The 20,253-nt window shown below is 42.3% G+C and overlaps 2 protein-coding genes and 1 pseudogene across 4 annotated transcripts in view; 1 reads left to right on the top strand and 2 right to left on the bottom strand.

The window, feature by feature from the left end:
- Topbp1 (DNA topoisomerase II binding protein 1) overlaps window positions 1-1,774 on the bottom strand; it is a 75,642-nt gene extending 73,868 nt beyond the window's left edge. Inside the window, exons 1-4 of one of the 3 annotated variants that reach the window (XM_047564632.1) lie at window positions 1,577-1,774; window positions 1,266-1,318; window positions 1,052-1,136; window positions 891-981 (exon numbers count right to left, since the gene is read on the bottom strand). In XM_047564632.1, the coding sequence (XP_047420588.1) occupies window positions 891-981; window positions 1,052-1,119 (159 nt within the window). In that variant the 5' untranslated portion in view covers window positions 1,120-1,136; window positions 1,266-1,318; window positions 1,577-1,774. The remainder of the gene's footprint in view (window positions 1-890; window positions 982-1,051; window positions 1,137-1,265; window positions 1,319-1,576) is intronic. The other 2 variants (XM_047564633.1, XM_047564634.1) reach the window with 2 other exon arrangements.
- Window positions 1,775-9,390: 7,616 nt separating this feature from the next.
- Window positions 9,391-20,253, top strand: part of LOC124993171 (inhibitor of carbonic anhydrase-like) — a 51,575-nt gene continuing 40,712 nt past the window's right edge. The window contains exons 1-2 of the mRNA XM_047564830.1: window positions 9,391-9,585; window positions 16,996-17,168. Coding sequence (XP_047420786.1) covers window positions 9,543-9,585; window positions 16,996-17,168 — 216 coding nt within the window. The 5' untranslated portion in view covers window positions 9,391-9,542. The remainder of the gene's footprint in view (window positions 9,586-16,995; window positions 17,169-20,253) is intronic.
- Window positions 18,727-19,869, bottom strand: LOC124992747 (heterogeneous nuclear ribonucleoprotein A1-like; annotated as a pseudogene).

Raw genomic sequence — 20,253 nt, 5'->3', positions numbered from 1 at the left:
CTAGAGCAGTACCTATCCGAACACGGATATTCAATAAATATTTGCTGAATCAATGAACTTTAAGGAAAAACCTGGTACATCCACCTCTCAAACTTTAATGTGTTCTGGGGGATGTTGTTTTTAAAAATGTGAATTCTAATTTCAAGTCTTGCTTGGAGTTCCTATTTTTTACAGTATAGGGCAATGGACCTAGGGCCTCACACATGCTAGGCAAGTACTCTAACACTAAGCTATGTCCCCAACTCTTTGGTTTTTAATTTTGAGACAGGAGCTCACTAAGTTGCCTAGGGTAGCCTTGAACTTGTGATCCTCTGCCTCAGTGTGTAAAGTAGCTGGGATTATAGGCATGCATTACGATGTCCAGCTTAAGATGCTACATTTCTAAAGAGTCCCAGGTCAATGCCAATGCTGCTAGGATCTGTGAGCAGCAAGACTCTATACCATCCTATGTTAAACAGAGCACAATGAGACATACTTTTAACAACCAAAACTACCGAAGTGTGTCAACACACAAGACCACTCTTGTTAGTAGACAAAAGAAAACTTTCAAGAACTTCAGGTCAGCCATATTCAACCAAAATGTTATAATATATCTCAAGCCCACCCAAATTCACAATCAAAATATACTTACATCAATTCAAAATTACATAACAATGATTTGTCCAAATTAACAGACTGTAGCAAAATTATACATAAATTATTTCTAAGACAAAGTCCAACAAATAAAAAAACGTTTAAACAAGCAAATGAATTCTGATTTGTCTATATTAAGATAAACTGCAGCAAATCTATACAAAAATTATTTCTAAGACATAAAGTCCAACGAATCAAAAACATTTCAGGAAGCAAAAGAATTCAGTGTCAGGCAAGTCTTTTTCAACTATTCTTACCTCAAGAGCTTTAAAAAAACATTCGGAATTTTCTGAAGACTTTAAAAACTTCACAAAAAACGGTTCTTTGTCATTTCTGGACATTTTCGGACTGTCAAAATAAAGAAACCATTAACAAGATCAAAAATACATTAGGTGGGAAGTTAAAATGTTCAACGCACCTATTTTTTCTGTGCAGACAATAATGCCTAAGAATAGACATTCGGGCCTTGCTCATGAATTCGTCCATGATGTTTGCAAGAAACCCTGGAATGTGGGCAAAGTCAAGGAAAAAAATGACACACTAGTCTTGCAAATCAGAGAACGAAAGTAATGTCCCTGAACTGAATACAATCAGTGTCAATGGACATTCAAATGCATTTGGCTTAAGGATACACAGACCGCAAATGTGGCTGCTGGTACCCACGGCCCGCGAGGCTTGTTCATCCCTAAGTAAATAAATTTTAAATATAAACCTGGCCGCCAGCTAGCAAGGTCGGGCCTCCCAAAAGGCTGGATGCTCCTGCTCCCCAGCTCCCAGGGAAAGGCCCTGCTCTCGGAACACCGGAGCTGCGTTCTTTCTGGCGTCAAAGGCCCTCCCGCGGGTCCCAGGGCCGGTTACAAGGGCGGGAAACCAGGGCCCCTGAAGGCCGCAGGAGGTGTCGCGACCCCCGGCTGCGGCGGGGAGGAGCTGGGTCCTCACTCACCTCGATGGAGCCTGGGGGTCTTCGGGCAGCGAGTGGGGGGGCGCGCAGCCCGCGGGACAGCGGCTGGGGTCGGGCGCCAGCCCGGCGCACAACCCCCCCCGCCACCGGGCGGCGCCCCCAGGCCCAAGCAAAGGCTGGAGAACCCGGAAATTGCAGAGACCAGGAACCGACTTTCGCGCCAACCGCGCGGACGCGCTCCCTCTTCCGGCGGAAATGACGCCATCGGCGTCTGCGGCGAGAGGGCGGGGATATACGAGGTGGGAATGGGCGGTCCGCAGGCGGAGGCTTGGTCCTGAGTCTATCTTTTTAAAGCTTAGAAGCACGACCTGGACTCCGCAGGTGCCCACGGCTCAGGGGCAGGGGTCGCCGACCAAGAAAGGTCCTGCATGTTCAAAATAAACCCGGGGCTGAGGGAGTTACTCTCCCCGCCGACGCCAGGCAACCTAGCGGAAACCATCTATTATCCCAAATAGTTGTTAGGTGTTATTTGGTAACTCAATTTACCAAAGCAAAAATAGTGTTACCGCCACCTCAGAGATGTAAAAAAGCGAGGCTTAAGAGAAGTTAAGTGATTTGTTCAAGTTCACACAGCTAGCAAGTGGTAGAATTAGGATTTCATCTACGTCTTCCGAACTCCGCCGACCGAATGGTTTTTCCTCCCGCATAACCAGATTATCATCACTGGCCACCACAGCCAGTAGGTCGGCAGGAAGGATGGACAGCTGGGCTAATGCAGAGGGATCTTTGCCCAGATCTGTGGTGGTTTCTACCTCCGGTCCCATTCAGTGGGTATCTCCGTTTTCTTTCTCCATCTGCCTGAGTATTGGTTGGGGGTGGGGAGGGGATTGGGGGATGGAACCTAATGTTCAAATGGCAAAGAGCAGATGGAGAGAGGTTAAGATGGGCCTGTAAAACCTCAGCCTATTGAAAGCCAAAGATAAACTATTTCACGTGTCTTCTCATTTTACTCTTGATTTTTGAAACTGAAAATGATTTGGGATTGAATAATGTGTTTAATGCTATGTACTTTGGTTTTTTCTTTTTAGAGTCTACAGATGGTAATGAGCAGCCTGGGTTTCAGTGCACATACACCCATGGGAGGTGACAGATTCTTTGCTTGGCCAAAGTTTAGTCAGGCTGCTGAAACTTCTCCTAGGCTTATCTGTGTACTTCATTGTAAAATCAGGTTAGACTCCTTCACCCTTGGTGTATGATCAAATTCCCCAACCTCCAACTTCCTTAGGTAATGTTTGATCACTCTAGTCTGTTTTCACCTAGAATCTTATTGGGTTGGTTTAGTCAGAGTCCTCCTGACTCCTGATGTTACCCCTTAGAAAATTACTAAGACTTAATTACTAAATTACTGACCAAAGCCCCTGACTCTTATCTTTGGCTAAAATTCCCACTTGCCCACACTGTATTCCTTTGAGGCCAGTGTCTCCTCCAGTGCAAAATCCCATTGCCGTAGTTGCTGGTGACTGTACCTATCCTGTTGATCCTGAATAAAGTCTGTACTGTGCTAAAGTATCATTGAGGTTTTTTTTTCTTCTTCTTCTTTAACAATGGTGAGTGAGAATCAGTAACACTGGGACTCAAAGGTATATACCTATTGTTGGAGAGTGGATAAAGAAAGCCTTAACAACAAACAAGTTACTAGAGCCAGGCAGGCTGGCACATGCCTATAATCCCAGCAGTTTGGGAGGTTGAGGCAGGAGGATCACATGTTCAATGCCAGCCTCAGCAACTTAAGCCCTAAGCAACTTAAGAACCTGTCTCAAAATAAAAAATAAAAAGCGCTGAGGATATGGCTCAGTGGTAAAGCACCTGTGGGTTCAATCCCCAGTCACCCCCCCACACACACACAAAAATAAGTAGAATTGGAGGGAAAAAAATCACAGTTCATTGTGAACATGCAAATGTATCCTGAAGCTGTCATAGTTATATATGTGGGTACTTCATAGTTGACAGAAGGACTCCTGTTTTTGTTACTCCCATTCCCTCTTCTCAGCAACCCTATAGTGTGGGCACTGTTGTTATAGTTTACATAGATGGGGCAAGCAAAGCCCAAGAGCTGTGTGGCTTGCCCTCCTGACACAGTACACTGCTCTTGTCACAAGTGGCCTGCCTGTCTCTGAATGAAGGTCAGCACTGGGACAGGAGCCCTTTCTGGCACTCCTGGGGCCAACTAGAGACCTCAAGAGGGGGATATTCACAGGTGCTGCTAATGAGGAAGAAAATAAAGTCCACCCTTTGGCATGTAGGCAGCTGGAACTTCCTAGCAGAGTTCAGCTGATCTTTAGGACAGACCACCACCAGGGTCCCTTTTTATGTCTGCAGATAGACAGACACAGGCCTCTGGTGTGCCTAATCCTAAAAAAAAGAGCAGTGATACTCAGGAGTGGTCTCTAGATCAGCAGCATCAACATCACCTGGGAATTTTTAGAAATGAAAATTCCTGAGCCTGAGCTCAGACCAGAGGCCCAGCATTGTGTGTTTTAACCAAGCCCTCCAATTGATTCTGTTGCACCATGAAGTTGATTTAAATAACCATCCTTTGAGGAGGGTGAAAGTGGTTACAAAAGTTTGTGACCTATGAAGATTTTGGTGAAAATAAGGAATGGTCATACTATGCCCTGAGAAGCTGGGGCTTTTCTCCCTCACCTCCCTGAGAATCAGCATCACTTCCCTGTTTCTTTGACATTTCTGTTACTTGGAGCCAGGTACTCCAGACCCACCTTGAGGTGTGATTAAATGGAACTTTATATTCATCTACCTGTAAAAGGATACAAACATAGGAAACAAATATGACAAAATAGTTACTTTTAAAATATGAGTGATGTGATCCATGCACAGCAGCACATGCCCATAATCCCTGTGACTGAGGCGAAGCTGAGGCAGGAGGATCACAAGTTCAAGTCCAGCCTCAGCAATATAGCAAGACCCTGTCTCAAAAAATAAAGAGCTAGGATGTAGCTCAGTGGTAGAGTGCCCCTGGGTTCAATTCTCAGTCCTGGAAAAAAAACTATATCTTTGTATATATCTTTACAGATAGAATATCTGTATCTATAGATACATAGTTAAATAAAAGGGAATTTAAAAATCCAAAAAAAAAATGTAGAATTTTACAAGATTGAAAAAGCTAACTGCATCTAGGTCCTAAAGACAAGAGAAACCTGAGCAAGGGTTTGAAGACTGTGCATTATAATCCATTGATGTGGGAAAGATCTGGTTAAACTGTATGGTCCTCTCACCCAGGGGGAGTAGCCACTGTCAAACATGTGGGAGAGGTATGGGGCCAAGGATAGCAATCAGGCCTGAAAATTATGTCCAGGAAAGAACTGTGGGGGGCACCACTGTAGGGGATCTGGCTGTATGTGAGCTTCCTGCTAACATTACACATAGCCATATAATAAAAAGCTTGAATTGCAGCTTATCTGAGCCTTGGCAGAACACCCTGTGACTCCAGGGAGGTGCTAAGAGGCCTGGTCAGAAGATGGCTTCTCATGAGAAAGTTTCTCATCACCTCTTGGGTTTTGATGAGATACAGGGCTTTCTGGACCCACTATCCTCTGAATAGACCCCTGAATATAAAAGCACTTAGCTGCCTATAGATTTGGCTTAGTCCTGGAGTCTCTCACAACTCACACTGCAGTCATGTTTCAATGTCATCCTTTTTGTTATATGGGACAAGGACATGGGGAGCTGGCATCTTTGGTTTCTTCTTTTTTGCTATCTACAGAAGTTATAAATGATCTAAATCTAAGTGCCCTTGACCTTGTCCTTGCCCTTGAGCTTGTCTTAGATGTGTAAGGTTGACAACTTAAAACTGGAAGCAAAAAGATCTGAAAAGTACAAAAATTTGGAATAATTGCTTTCTGAACCAAACCAAGCCTGGAATATTCAAACTTTTATACAATCCTAAAGACTGAGAAGCAGAAAGTGAGAAAAGCCATACAGCTTCAAGGAACACAAACTCCTCGATACCCCATTCAGATGTTTCAGAGAGTAATTGAAAGGAAAGACCCTTCCAGAAGTGCCAGCGACTTTGAAAAGCAATGTGCATCCTTCCTACATCTAGGTGGAGGTCACGTGACTGAATTTTGGTTACTAGAAATAAGTAAAAGTTGTGTTTATCCTTTCGAGGCCTAGTCCATGAAAAGTGGTTGCACTTCTTGCACAAATTCTGTCATATGGTTGTCAACACACTGGTCCATCTTGGAAGCCCCATGTTGAAAATGGCAGAGCTTCTCTGAGCCTGGATTTCTGAACAATTGAACGAAGCTGTGAAGATGAATGACGAGGTTGCCAGTTGGACTTGATGTTCGTAAGAAGTAAACTTCTGTGCTAAACCATTGAGATGTTGGCAGCTGTTATGGCAGTTAGTGCCAATAGTACCAACTCTGAATTGGTTGCTCCTGCAAAAATGATCTTTATTACCAGAAGGGCCCTTAGAGGGGGAAATTGTTCTGGGGACAAATGCTAGAGGCCACATGGAGAAGAGCATGGAGCGTGGAAACAGATGCTGATTTGAATGCCTTATTTAACCTCTCTGTACTTTACTTTTTTCCTGAATGAAAAGGCGAGGACCGATAGTATCTACCTTCTGGGCATATGTTTATTTATATTAATATTTGAAAGCGCTTGGCACAGTTACACACTTCTGCACTTAACACTGGTACATAGTTAATGATACATTTACATTTCTCTAGTTTTCCAAATATCCTCCCTGACACAAAGTCTTCAAAATTGTTTCCCACAATACAATCTTTTAACCTTCTGTTCCACTATTTCTGCCTGTGTCCAAAAGATGACGTTAGCACTTTGGATGTACTTTCTTTGCAATATAACTTTGTCCCTGTACATAAGAAGTTTTCAGGGGCTGGGGTCGTGGCTCAGTGGTAGAGCACTTGCCTTGCATGTGTGAGGCACTGGGTTCCATCCTCAGCACCACATAAATATAAATAAATAAAATAAAGGTATTGTGTCCGTCTACAAGCAAAAATATTAAAAAAAAAAAAAGAAGTTTTCAGAGTTTGATCTATCCTGAGGTACTTTGACCCTTTTGGATGTAGGGTATGTTAGCTCTAAGTGGATCATTAACTTTAGAGGAGAGGTCAACCCTGGACCCTGTTGGTTTTTGTCCCCAGGTCTACAGAGGAGATTGCTCAGCCTGCTTTTGAGAATTTTTTGTCTTTTCATTAATGTTTGACAATCTTTTCAAATCCTATATCAGGCATTACTTTCCAGTTTAGGATTAGAATATTGAACAAGAAAGTCATGGCATCTACCCTCATAGACCTTATTTTCTCAAGGGTATGAACAAGTGAAGGAAGAACCAGAAATTACATTATGGGTCACTTCTGGGCACAAGGCAGGAAGCATCAGGCTGTACCTGAGCACAGCTGGGTTGCAGAGAAACCAGCAATTTATGGCAGTCTCAGGGCTGGAAAAATACAAATGGAGGCAAGATCCCAGAAGGGAGGTGCAGAAAACGGAACTTGACAAAGGGGCAGTTTTCTCTTTAAGATACTTGGTACAATTTCCATGGAATGAGAGATAAAGAAGATAGTACCATGATTTCTTGGTAAATGGGTGGAACTGGAGAGCATCATGCTAAGTGAAATAAGCTAGAGTCAGAAAGTCGAGGGTCAAATATTTTCTCTCATATGCAGAAGCTAGTCCAAAATAAGGGGTAAAGGGTGAAGGGGCATGAGTCCCATGAAAATAGAATAGAGATCAATGAGTAGAGGAAAGAGATTGAGGGGGAGGGAGTAGGGACTGGAAATGGGAGGAACAGTGGAATGAAATTGACCAAACTAGTCTATGTACATAGATGAATATACCACAGTGAATTTCACCTTTATGTATATCTATAAAGCACTAATATTTTTTAAAAAAAAACTCTAAATAAAAAAGAAAGAAGACCAGTAGAGGAAAGGGAACAGGGGGAGGGAGGAGGGGAGGGAAAGAGGAAGTATCGGGGACTGAATTGGAGCAAATTATATTCCATGCTTGCATAATCATATCAAAATGAACCCCAATAGTATGTATTACTATAATGTACTAATGGAAAAAAAAAGATAATGCCATGCCTTAGAGAGGCCCAAGTAAATATAGCAGATATATTCATTTCCTATTATGACTGTAATGAAATTGCACAAACTTATCATCAGCTTACAGTTTTGAAGGTCAAAAGTCTGAAATTGGCCTCACTGGGCTACAATCAAGATGTCAGCAGGGGCTGGGTTTGTGGCTGAGTGGTAGAGCACTTGCCTAGCACATGTGAGGCACTGGGTTTGATCCACAGCACCACATAAAAATAAATCAATAAAATAAAGGTATATATATTAAAAAAAAAAAGATGTCAGTAGTGTGCTGTTCCTTTCTGGAGGTTCTGCAGGAGACTGTTCTCTTGCTGTTCCCTCTTTAGAGATGCACCTATTTCTTGGCTTGTGACCCCATCCTCTTCAATCTTTGGAGCCAGTAATGACAGAGTCTTTCTAACATTGCACCACTCGGACAATACCCACTCAACCTCCCTCTTCCCCATTTTGTAAAGGACTTGTGTGGTTTTAGTAGGTTGTCTGGATAATCATGCAATACATTTATTTATTTATTTATTTACTTACTTACTTGATACTGGTGATTGAACCCAGGGATACTGAACTTCTGAGTCACATCTCCAGCCCTCTTCAGTTTTTATTTTGAGATAGGGTCTCAGTCTAGTTGCTGAGGCTCACCTGGAACTTGGGATCCTCCCGCCTCCGCCTCTGCAGTTGCTAGGATTACAGGTGTGCACCACTACACACAGCACACAATACACTTCTAAATAAATTCATGAGTTGAATTTTAAAAATCACAATGAAAATGAGAATATTTGGATGTTTGTTTTTGAGATAGGGTCTGGCGAAGCTGGGTGGACCTCTTGGGTTCCAACCATCTTCCCACCTCAACCTCCCAAATGGCTCACCACACCCAGCTGGAATCTATTTTGAAGTGAATAATCATAAGGTTATAACATATCAAGAAAAAAGAATTCTTTGGGGAAACATAGCCTTCATCACATGAGTGGAAGAGAGTCTGAAAAATCAATGACCTCACCAGGCACAACGGCATAGAGGAATCTCACAAATGTAACCTTGAGTCAGAGAAACCAAATACAAAACCGTTCATTTGGAAGAGTCCATCGCTATGAAATTAAAATACCAACAGCCTTGGCGTATGTTGTTAGGAGGCAAAATAACCAGCACCTTTGTAGAGAAGAGATGGACGGTGACTCGAAGGGCCCCCAGGGGGCGGTCGGGCTCCGCTGTTTCCGGAGACCCCGGCGGCTTACGGGGTGTGTTCACTCGGGGATAATTAATCACGCTGTGCACCGAGGTTATGTGAAATTTTATGCATGTTTACCACACTTTAAGAGAAAGTTCTTTAAATTTTGTTTGAACTTAGCAGACTGTCCCCAGGCAGAAGTCACAGATCTGAGGAAGGTCGAGCTACAGCGGCAATTTGGAAGAAGCCCTCCAGGGGTTCCGTGCCCCACCTGGCTGTGGCCTCTTGCAGCACAAGAAGGATGCAGGGGCAGTGCCATTTAGGGGCACTTCCGGGAGGACCTTGGAGTGGTCAAGGTAGACGCTGCAGGAGGAGGAGTCTGAGAATTCCCGAAAGATGTGTTCGAAGCGTCGTGTACACGTAGGGACGCTTTCCTGCGCGGAGGGTCCGCGGTTTTCCGTCCCGAGGATGCCCCCCAGTCTCTAGGAGTCCGTGGTTTTGAGACGTTTGGGAGCTGCTGGATAAGGGTCGGGCGGGATGCCGGGCCACTGCCCCGGGGAGGATGGAGGGAGTGGCAATGGCCATCTGCCCGGCCCGCCAACCTTTCGGAGAGTAGGCGGATCCACCGCTTCTGGGTGGTGAAGCAGGATCCAGGCTCAGGGTCCCGACCGTGTCGCGCGCCCGTCCGCAGCGGAGAATGAGGCTCGCTATCTGCGCCCTGCTGTGCGCGGGGGCCCTGGGTGAGTGCGCACTGGGAACCAGAGGAGGGACCTTGCCCTACAGGGCGCTCTGCGGAGGGGACCGGGTGACAGTCCACAGCGGAACTCTACTTGGTTGCCAGACAGTCTGTAGGTCAAAGGGGACCAAAAAAAAAAAAAAAAAAAAAAAAAAAAAAAAAAAAGATCAGTCTTGAATGGAATCCACCTGCCTCTCTCATTGCTGTGTGGCTCTAGGCTGTTCTTTGACCTCTCTGGGTTGGTAAAGATTGTCTTTTCACAACACACAGTTGCTGTGAAAATGAGAAAATGGTGTCTAGAGGCAAGTAGAGGTGAGTTATCACCCTGCCCAGAAATGCCAGAGCTGGGAGGGAGGGCTTTTCCAGGAACCTTGCTGGGTGACTGAGGAAGGCCATGAACTCAGGCATGTGAATAGCCCTGGGACTCCTGCTGCTTCTGTCCACCCGGATCCTGGATCCTGTCTGGCTCTCAGACTCATTAGTATGTTCTTGGGTAGAGCATCTTACTTGAGGGAGGGGCGACGGGGCCGGGCAGGGCCAGGGAGGGCAGCAAGGGCCGCGAGTGCGCCGGACCCTCCCTGGCCCAGCATGGCCACATGGGGCCACTCAGGGAGCTCAGCCGGCTGGGACTGGACAGGCTGGAAAGGCAGAACACAGAGGTGACTCAGCTGCGGTCACAAGGAAACCTGGGTGCCCCTCCTGAGCAGGGCCTGTGCTATTTGTTCTTCCTCTGTCTCCTCTCCTGGCTATGTCAGGCACTGGCCAAGATAGGGAAAGAAACATCAAATGAACTTACGTATCTTAAGCTTTAGAATTCTGATGTTTTAAACAACACTTGATTACAAACTTCTTTAGTACTCAGTTTATGTCTAACCTTAGTGTAGCCTCATTTATGAATTCCCAAATTTTTATAGACCAATTTTCCCCCCCAGTGTCAGGGATTGAACTCAGGGGCTTACACATGCTAGGGAGGTGCTCTACCACTGAGCTGATTCCCAGTTCATTCTTTCGTTTGTTCCTTCCTTCCTTCCTTTCTTTCTTTCTCTCTCTCTCTTTCTCTTTCTCTTTCTCTCTTTCTTTCCAGACAGGATCTTCCTAAGTTGCTTAGGGTCTCACTAAGTTACTGAGACTGGCATTGAACTTGTGATCCTCCTGCCTCAACCTCCCAAACTACTGGGATAACAGGCCTGTGCCACCCCACCTGGCTCAAGTGACTTGTTTGTTGTTAAGGCTTTCTTTATCCATTCCCTATCAATAGGTAACCCTAACTCTCACCCTAACCCTAACCCTAACCCTAACCCCAGTGTTATTGATTCTCACTCACCTTTTTTAAAGAAAAAAAATCTTCCATGACACTTATTAAAACACAGTACAGCAGACTTCATTCAGGATCAACAGGTCACCAGCAACCATAGCACTGGGATTTTTGCATCCGAGGAGACTCTGGGCTCAACTGAATACAGTGTGGGCAAGTGGGAATTTTAGCCAAAGATCAGAGTGGAGTTCTTTGGTTAATGATTTAGTAATTAAGTCTTAGAAATTTTCTAAGAGAACATCAGGAGTCAGGGAGACTTTGGCTAAACCGACCCAAAAGGATTCCTGCTGAACACAGGAGTAGCTGGGATTACAATCTGTGCCTGGGTGACCATGTCCAGACTCCAAACTACAGAAGCCACTGCACATTTATTACAAGCACAAGATACGTGGAATGTGAAAAGTCCAAGATTTTGTTTCAGAATCTTTCAAGGTTTCTGCTGTAAGACAAAAAGTGATTTAAAAAACTACATTTCTAAGAATTGAATCCAAGCAAGACTAGCTAGGGAAACAGGATCCCAGTATTGCAGAGAAGCAGACAAACCTCTCTAGTCTCTATTATGACTGCTGGTATCAGGTCACATTAAATGAACACTTTCCAGCTTTAAGTTCTATTTTGATAGTCTTCAAAAATGGGTCTTTACAGAAAAATAAAAAGATGCTCCCCCTAAACTGACTGTTATCTAAAATAGGTGGTGGCTATTTTTACAACTTAAGTATTGAATGAGTTTCCCTTTTATAAATTATTGACTTTAGGGCATTTAAAAAATATGAACAAATATGACCTTTAATCATCTAAAATTTTTATTGTTCAAAACTCACCCCCAAACTGTTGACCTATATTAGATGAAAATGTACCTTAAAGTTTTCATGTCTGGATACCTATTCTCCCTCTATTGTTCTTAAACTTATTTTTTTTTTTTTTTTTTTTGGTGCTGGGGATCGAACCCAGGGCATTGTGCTTATCTTAAACTTATTAAAGGAGCAGGAATCTCTTGGTGGTACGACACAAAGTGTTCTATATACCAACAATTTGTGAAACACATATAATAGATTTTATAGAGTTTAAGGAGACAAGAGTACTTGAATTTACACTTAGCAATTGCTGTATTAGTATTTTAATTGACCCAGCATTTACAAATGGCTCAGATGTTTTATTTCTATTATATATATTTATAAATATTTATTCCATTTATATTTACCCCATTTATTTTTAGGTTATTTTAAAATTACTCATGAAAATTGAGATATCAGGCAAGCAGAGTTAATTCAATAAGTCATTTCTTTGACAAAAGAAAATCCTGAAGAACTGCTGTACTTGAGGCACAGAAAGTGGTAGACATTACATCTTAAACATCTAAGAGAGAAAAATGTAATCCTGTTTGGCCGGCAAGCAGGCAAGATGTGAAGTTGTGAAGACATCTCAGTTTTTATCTTCCCAACAAATTTAAATTAACCCATTTGTCAGAGATCTACTTATGTTAAAATTTCAGTCATAAGACAAAGCAACAGGATAATATAAATTTGCCAGTTTTATAAATAGACAGTTATATCTAAATTTTATTTATGACAAACTAAAATAAGGTTAAACCACCTGGTTATATGGCTAAATTTCAAGATTTTTATTTGCAGGTCTAATATAACCCTTGAATTAAACTTTCTATATGGCGGTAGCTTGATTTTAAAAATATTTTTACTTTCTTGGGAAAAAAAAAAGTCTGAGCATTAATTCTTTTGATGTCCCACATTTCAGCTGGGGCTGGCTGAAATAATTATCCTCCAAGTAACCTTGAATAAACAGTTTTCTAAGTAAAGACAGCAGCAGGAAACAAGACAAAACAACAGCATCAACAAGCGAAGCAAAAACCTCCAACCAAAGAAAACAAATCAATATTAGTTTAAGCACAAAGAATCACAAAGAATCAAAAGTGAATTCATCAGGAAAAACACCATGAGCTAAAAAGAGAGAGAGAGAGAGAGAGAGAGAGAGAGAGAGAGAGAGAGAAACGAAATTCCTGCCAAAAATGAAAGTGGTCCCTGGTAGCTTATTCAAAGTTATTTCTAGGAATGTCAGGGAAAGTTTACTTTGGTGTTTTTAAACTCTGTTTTTAACTCTGTCTAGTGTTTCCAGGACTCATTTGATTAGAGGATTATCTCTAAGAACTAGTACTTGGGAGGTATTTTTTTGGTCAGCAAAATGTACCCTTTGGGTTGGAGTTGTGGATCAGTGGTAGAACACTTGCCTAGCATGTGTGAGGCACTGGATTTGATCCTCAGCATCACATATAAATCAATCAATCAATCAATCAATCAATCCACCTACACACACACACACATACACACACGCGCGCACGCATATATTTTAAATGTGCTGTTTACAGGGATTCCTTCCCAGAGTGTCACCAATGGGCCAGCTATCTTCTGGAAAGCCCTGAACACCAAGGGGTGTGGGGACACTCAAGGTGTAGGGTGACAACCCCACAATGTGCAACTCCCCTGGATGAGCTGTTAGACTTCCTTTAAACCCAGGAACAGGGTACGTTTTGAAATGGAATCCTATGAGACTGCTGCATGTCATAAGACAGTGGCCTGATACCTCAAGACCCTAGTTATCTAGGGTTACCCAGAGGGACTGGAGGGAGCATTTGTCTCTTGTTACCAGAGTCTGGGGACTCTTGTATAAATAAATTCCCAAAAGGACTGTTACTGCCAACCATCAAATTTATTTAGCCTCTACTAAGTCAATAACCAAGATGAAAGATAAAAAGAATACAGAGCCAGTATAGAGTGCAGTTTTTAGATATCAGTCAGCTCCACCACTGCCACCCCCCCACCCCCCCCCACCCCCCCGCGTCCCCAGGATGGGGTGGGGGGAAGGGGTTTCCAAATAGCATCTGCACTTTCCATTTCCATGCAAATAACTACAGAGATCTTCAAATATTCTGGTTTTCTCATATGCCTTATGCCCCTTCCCTGAAAATCAACCTCACAATTTTTCAAAATCCAGACTTTCTTGTCCACTAAAAGTCAAAGCCCCAGATGGTCAAAAGAACCCCAAAGTGGCTCAGAACAACCCCAAATGACAAAGAAAAGGAAGAACCAGGCTCAACTTTCACTGAATGAAAAATTCATTTCTGTACTTCACCAAAAAGTGGTAAGGACAGTCATCACTGACCCAAAAGATAACGAAAGGTTTCCCAAAATAAACCTAGATTCTTAAGGAATTGCTTCCTTCCTCCAGGGCTGGCTATCCACACGTGAAGCTTTGGAAAATCTTATCTAAGAGATGCCACCAGGGAGCGCTGTCACATCTGGGGTGCTAATACTGTTTCCCAGACCTTTTAGTCAAAGGCTTGATTCCCAAGGTCCCAACAGCCTGAACTGTTGTCCACCCACTTCAGGAGTGAGAGAAATTCAATGGTGAAGTAAAAAGAATGGATTTACTCCCAGCTGTCTTCCCAAACCCAAAGTAGCATCCAAATTGTATGATTCAAAACAAAAACCAAGAAATATGCATAAGATGTCTGTAAATCCAGTTCTTTTTTCCACCTTTTTTCCTTTTATTTGGGTACTGGGGATTGAACCCAGGACCACCGAACCACTGAGCCACATTCCCACCCCTTTTTATATTTTATTTAGAGACAGGATCTTGCTGAGTTGCTTAGGGCCTTGCTAAGTTGCTGAAGCTGGCTTTGAACTCACAATCCTTCTGCCTCAGCCTCCCAGGCTACTGGGATTACATGCATGTGCCACCTCACCCAGCTGTAAATCCAGTTCTTGAGGTTTTGTCAACCCTGGGCAATGGGGGCAAGTTTACATTCTCAGCATGAGATGAAATTTGGCAAGGAAAAAAAAGTTAAAAGTAAAGGCTCCCAATCTTACTTAAAAAGTACAGGCTAAGAGCTTCTTTTAAATCTTTTAATTTTAAAAAGCGTTCTGTTATAAATTTGTTTCACTTGTTAAGAAAATGCCAAACTTAGGAGCTGGGTTGTAGTTCAGTGGTAGAGGGCTCGCCTGGCATGTTCAAAGCCCTGGGTTCTGTCCTGTGCCCGGCAAAAACAAAAAAACAAACAAATAAAGTAAGTAAATTAAACTCTTTGAGTAGTTGTGCCATTTTAATACTCACATCAGTGATATATAAGGAGTTCATTGTTCCCCATCCTGCTAACACTTGGTGATATTGTTCTTTTCACAGTTAACCCGTCTAATAGCATATAGTGGGATCTCACTGTGGTTTTAAGTTTTATTTCTCTGATGACTAATGACTTGAGCATCTTTTCATATTCTTAGTGACTGTGCTAGTCAGTTTTTTGTCATTGTGACCAAAATATCTGACAAGAACAACTTAGAAGAAGAAAAGCTTATTTTGGGTTCACAATTTCAGAGATTCAGTCCATGGTTGGTTGGCTACATTACTTAGGGTCCAAGATGAGGCAGAATATCATGGCAGAAGGGTATGGCAGAGGAGAACTGCCCAGCTCATGACAGCTGGCAAACAGAAAGAGAGAAGGAGGGACTGTGGGGGAGATGAACCCTTCCAGGGCATGACCCTCCAGCCATGCCCCACCTGCCTAGAATCACCACCCAGTCAGTCCATTCAAACTAGATGGACAGATTAGGTTAGCATTCTCATAATCTAATCATTGCACTTCTGAATATTCCTTCATTAACAGAGGAGCTTTTGGAGGACACCTCATATCCAAAACATAACAGTGACCATTCCTTTAACTTCTTTTATGAAGTATCTGTTTGAATTTTTTCATTGTTTTTTTTAAAACATAAGTACAATGGTAACCAAAAATGTAGACTTTCAAAAAAGGCCTCATCTTGGTATTCTGCACAAGGACACATGGCCTATACAATTCCATTCCCTATCTTGCTCTTGCCTCGAGTTACTACCTTTGAAGACTTTTTCCAATCAATTTGAGGGTCTCCAGGTGCCGCTCTCTGTCTTTGGCATGGGATTCTGTTTTAGGTAATTGGTCCTCTCCTATCTCGTATCAATTTGGTATCTCTTTCTCTAAAACAGGAACAATACTTAAATGGTAGGACAATTGTGAAAATTAAAAGAAGGTAAAGTACTCATGCAGTGCCTGACATATAGGGGCTCATACAAAAGTCAGGGTTGAGGATTTAGCTCAGTGGCAGAGTGCTTGCCTGACATGCCCAAGGTCATGGGTTCAAGCCTCAGCACCAAACAAACAATACAAACACGTTCACTTCTTACTGTATCTTTTGTTCTCTAGATTTCATTTAAAGTAGAGTGTATCTAAAATGAAATAAAATAAGATTCTGTCAAAATGCTACAGACTTATAAACAGCATTTGGCTTTGCAATGCTCTTCATTTACAGCTTAAAATACAAAGCAAAGATAGGATGGGTCTAAGATAATGTCAAATAACCTATAAATATTGTGAGAAACTGTGGATCAGGGCTCAGAATTTTGGAGTGCTAATCTCCTCTGGGCCCGCCAGCGTAAAATAAAGTTTGGTTTCTCCTACGTTCTGAGTGTCATCTTGTCGTTTCCACAACAACATAATGTTCTTGATGTTTATTTAAACAGTGGCATGTAGTGCTGAGGATGTGGCTCTGTGGTAGAGTGCTTGCCTAGCGTGCATGAGGCCCTGGGCTTAATCCTTAACACTGTGCAAAAATAAAAATAGAAAAAAACATTGTAGCAGTATTTCAATGTTCTGTGGCAGAACAATATTCCATTATATGGATATACCACGTTTTGTTTATCTCAACATCCATTGATGACACATTTGGATTGTTTGCCTTTTAGTTATAGTGAACTGTACTGTATGAATATCTGAATATGGTTTTTGTTTGAGTCCTTGTTTTCAATATTTTGGGACACTTACCGTGATGTGGAAGTGCTGTCTTATAATGCTAACTCTGTTTAGCTCTTTGGGGACAGATTTGGCTTTTTTATCCAAGGGACAGGACAGAATCAGAAAAATGGACCCTAAGAATTCGTGTGGGTTAGGCTGCCAACCCAATTTGTGTGTATTCCACCTAGCTGGCCTTTTATCTTGTCTTTGACCTCTGCCAGCAAAGGAAAGTGACACTGTGGATCCCTTCTATCTCTTTCCCTCAGGGCTATGTCGGGCTGTCCCTGAACAGACAGTGAGATGGTGCACCATGTCAGATCACGAGAACTCTAAGTGTTCCAGTTTCCGTGATAACATGAAGAAAGTCCTTCCAGCAGATGGTCCCCTTGTCACCTGCGTGAAGAGAACCTCTTACCTTGAGTGCATCAGGGCCATTGTGGTGAGTCACTGCTGCCCAAAGGAGAGTGGAAGAAAGTTCATACTTTGTTTTTCTGTACTTATTATTATAGAGGAAAATGCTGCTGTTCAACATTCATGGATAGTAGAAATTATAATCATAATTAAACAAATAATAGAGAAGGATTCAACCTTAGTAAGATATCCATGGTTAGGAAAGCCAGCATCGCCTTAAGTAGAATTGATAAAGACTCAGAATTGGGCTGGGGACATACTTAGGAACAAGCACTTGCTCAGCATATGTAAGGCCCTGTTTTCCATCCCTGGCACTGTGAAAAACAAAACAAAACAAACAAACAAACTCAGAAACAAGATATAAGCAAGAAGCTCCAGGGTCACCATTATGTTTTAAATTGATATATTATAATTATACATAATAGCAGGATTCATTGTGATATATTCATGCAGGCATATAATACAATTAGGTCTGTTTCATTCCCCAGCACATCTTCTTACCTGCTCCTCCTCCCTCCCCTGATCCCTATCTTCTACTCTTCTGGTCTACCTTTTATTTTCACGAGATTCCCCCTTTCCCCATTTTTTTCTAGCTTCCTTGTAGAGGAGAAAACACAACCCTTGACTTTCTGAGTCTGGTTTATTTGACCGAACAAAACGTTCTCCAGTTCTATCCATTTTCCTGCAAATGACATAGTTTTTGCTCCTCTCTATGACTGAGTAAAGCTCCATTGTGCTTATATGCTACATTTTCATCCAATCATCTGTTGATGGACACCTAAGCTGGTTCCATAGCTTGGCTATTGTAAATCGCACTGTTTTAAATGTGGGTATGCACATACTGCTATAGCATGCTGACTAGTTCTTTGGGATAAACACCAAGGAGTGGGATAACTGGGTCATATGGGGTTTCATGCCTAGTCTTTTGAGGAAACTCCATATTGATTTCCAGAGTGGTTGTACTACAGTGTCACTATTATTACTTGACATTGTTTTTGAAATTTCCTGGTGATGCAACAAGATAGAATGCATGTAAGGTGGAAACAAACAAAAATATCAGTATTTGCAGAGGATTGCCTCTGAAAGTACAGTGGAATCAAGAGAAATGCTGCTGTATTTTTTAATGAACAAATTAGTTTGATGAAACAGAAATATGTCACAAGTAATGTCATTTTCATATACCAGCAGTCATTAGTTAGGGGAAAATAGCTTGAAAATATGGTCTCATTATTTTTAAAGCAATAAAAAACAGAAAAATATTTCTGGAAAATTCCTATAGGAGAGATCTGCAAAATGGTTATAATATGGAAGTCTAAATATCATATAATTGTATATCCTCTCAAAGTTAACTCACTTTACCATAATTTTCATCAAAATACAATCTAGCTTAATTATTCCTCCCCCTCCTTTTCTTCCTCCTCCTCCTTCTTCTTCCTATTTTTTTTTTTTAAGACACATGTATTCAGTGTCATGATCAGACTATTACATTTAGCAATCAACAGCATGGATGCAAAAAAAAAAAAAAAGTCTACATTAAAACCCTTTGTTGGAATGCTTTACAGAAACTAAAATAACCTGTTATACAATTAGTCACAAATACAGTCCTTGAGTTTTTTTGCCCGTACCCATGAGTATTGTCTAAACCATGTCTTCTTTGTAGCAGTGAGGCCCTGCCACCACTGTGCTTGGCTCAGTTCACAAATCTGTTGTAACCTGTAGCTTCCCTGTCGCTTCTCTGGCTCTCCTCTCCTGCTAAGCTTTGCTTCCTGGCAGTATGAAAACCTTCTGCTACTGCCATAGCTACTGCTGCTGCTGGAACCGCCATAGCCACCTTGGTCTCGTGGTTTGGCAAAGTATTGGCCTCCAACACTGTAAGGTCCAGAGCTTCTGCCTCCAAAATTCCCACCCTTCATGGGTTCAAAATTTGATGACTGATTGTTGTAATTGCCAAAATCATTGTAGCTTCCACCACCTCCAAAATTGCTTCCATCATTACCAAATCCATTGTAGCCATCCCCACTGCCACCACCACGGCTGCCACCAAAGCCACCATGACCACTGGAGTTTCCTCCACGACCAAAATTGTCATTTCCACCAAACCACCTCCATGAACACCACCAAAGTTTCCAGAACCACCTCGACCTCTTTGACTAGATGAAGCATTAGTCAGTCGTCTCTTGCTTTGACAGGGCTTTCCTCACTTCATAGCTGTGGCCTTTCATATTATGGTATTTCTGAATGACAATCTTATCCACAGAGTCATGGTCATCAAATGTGATGAAAGCAAAGCCCCTCTTCTTTCCGCTGCCTCTGTCAGTCATGATTTCAATAACTTCAATTTTCCCATACTGTTCAAAATAATCTCGTAGATGATGTTCTTCAGTGTCTTCTTTAATGCCACCAACAAAGATCTTTTTCACAGTTAAGTGGGCCCCTGGTCTTTGAGAATCTTCTCTTGAGACAGCTCTCTTTGGTTCCACAACTCTTCCATCCACCTTGTGAGGTCTTGTATTCATGGCTGCATCCACTTCCTCCATAGTGGCATAAGTGACGAACCCAAAGCCCCTGGAGCACTGGGTGTTTGGGTCTCTCATTACCACACAGTCCGTGAGTGTTCCCCATTGCTCAAAATGACTTCTCAGACTCCCATCAGTTGTTTCAAAGCTCAGCCCTCCGATGAACAGCTTCCGCAGCTGTTCAGGCTCTTCAGGGGACTCTGATTTAGACATGACGGCAGCAGGAACAAAGACTTTAAGATGCTTTCTTGATGCTTTTTTTTTTTCCCCCCTGGTGGTGCTGGGGATGGAACCCAGGGCCTCACACATGTTAGGGAAGCACTCCAACTGAGCCACACCCTCATCCCCAAATACAGTCTTTTCAAAGCAATCACTAAAATAATGATAAATTCTTAAAGAAGAGCATGTGGATGAGATTACAACATGTCTTGAGAAAGAAAAGTGACAGGGAAATGACCGAACCCTTCCTAAAAGGCTTCCACATCCAAATAAAAACTTTATAAAGAACAGATAACTGGCAGATATCTTGAAGACCTGGAAGAGAACAAAACTGACGTATTCCCAACTTTCTGTATATCCATCCACCTATCTAATTAT

This window comes from Sciurus carolinensis, chromosome 9 (assembly GCF_902686445.1).
Source record: "Sciurus carolinensis chromosome 9, mSciCar1.2, whole genome shotgun sequence".
In the NCBI taxonomy this organism is placed as follows: domain Eukaryota; kingdom Metazoa; phylum Chordata; class Mammalia; order Rodentia; family Sciuridae; genus Sciurus; species Sciurus carolinensis.
The sequence above is the reverse complement of the archived record's forward strand: the minus strand, read 5'-3'. Positions and strand labels throughout refer to the sequence as shown.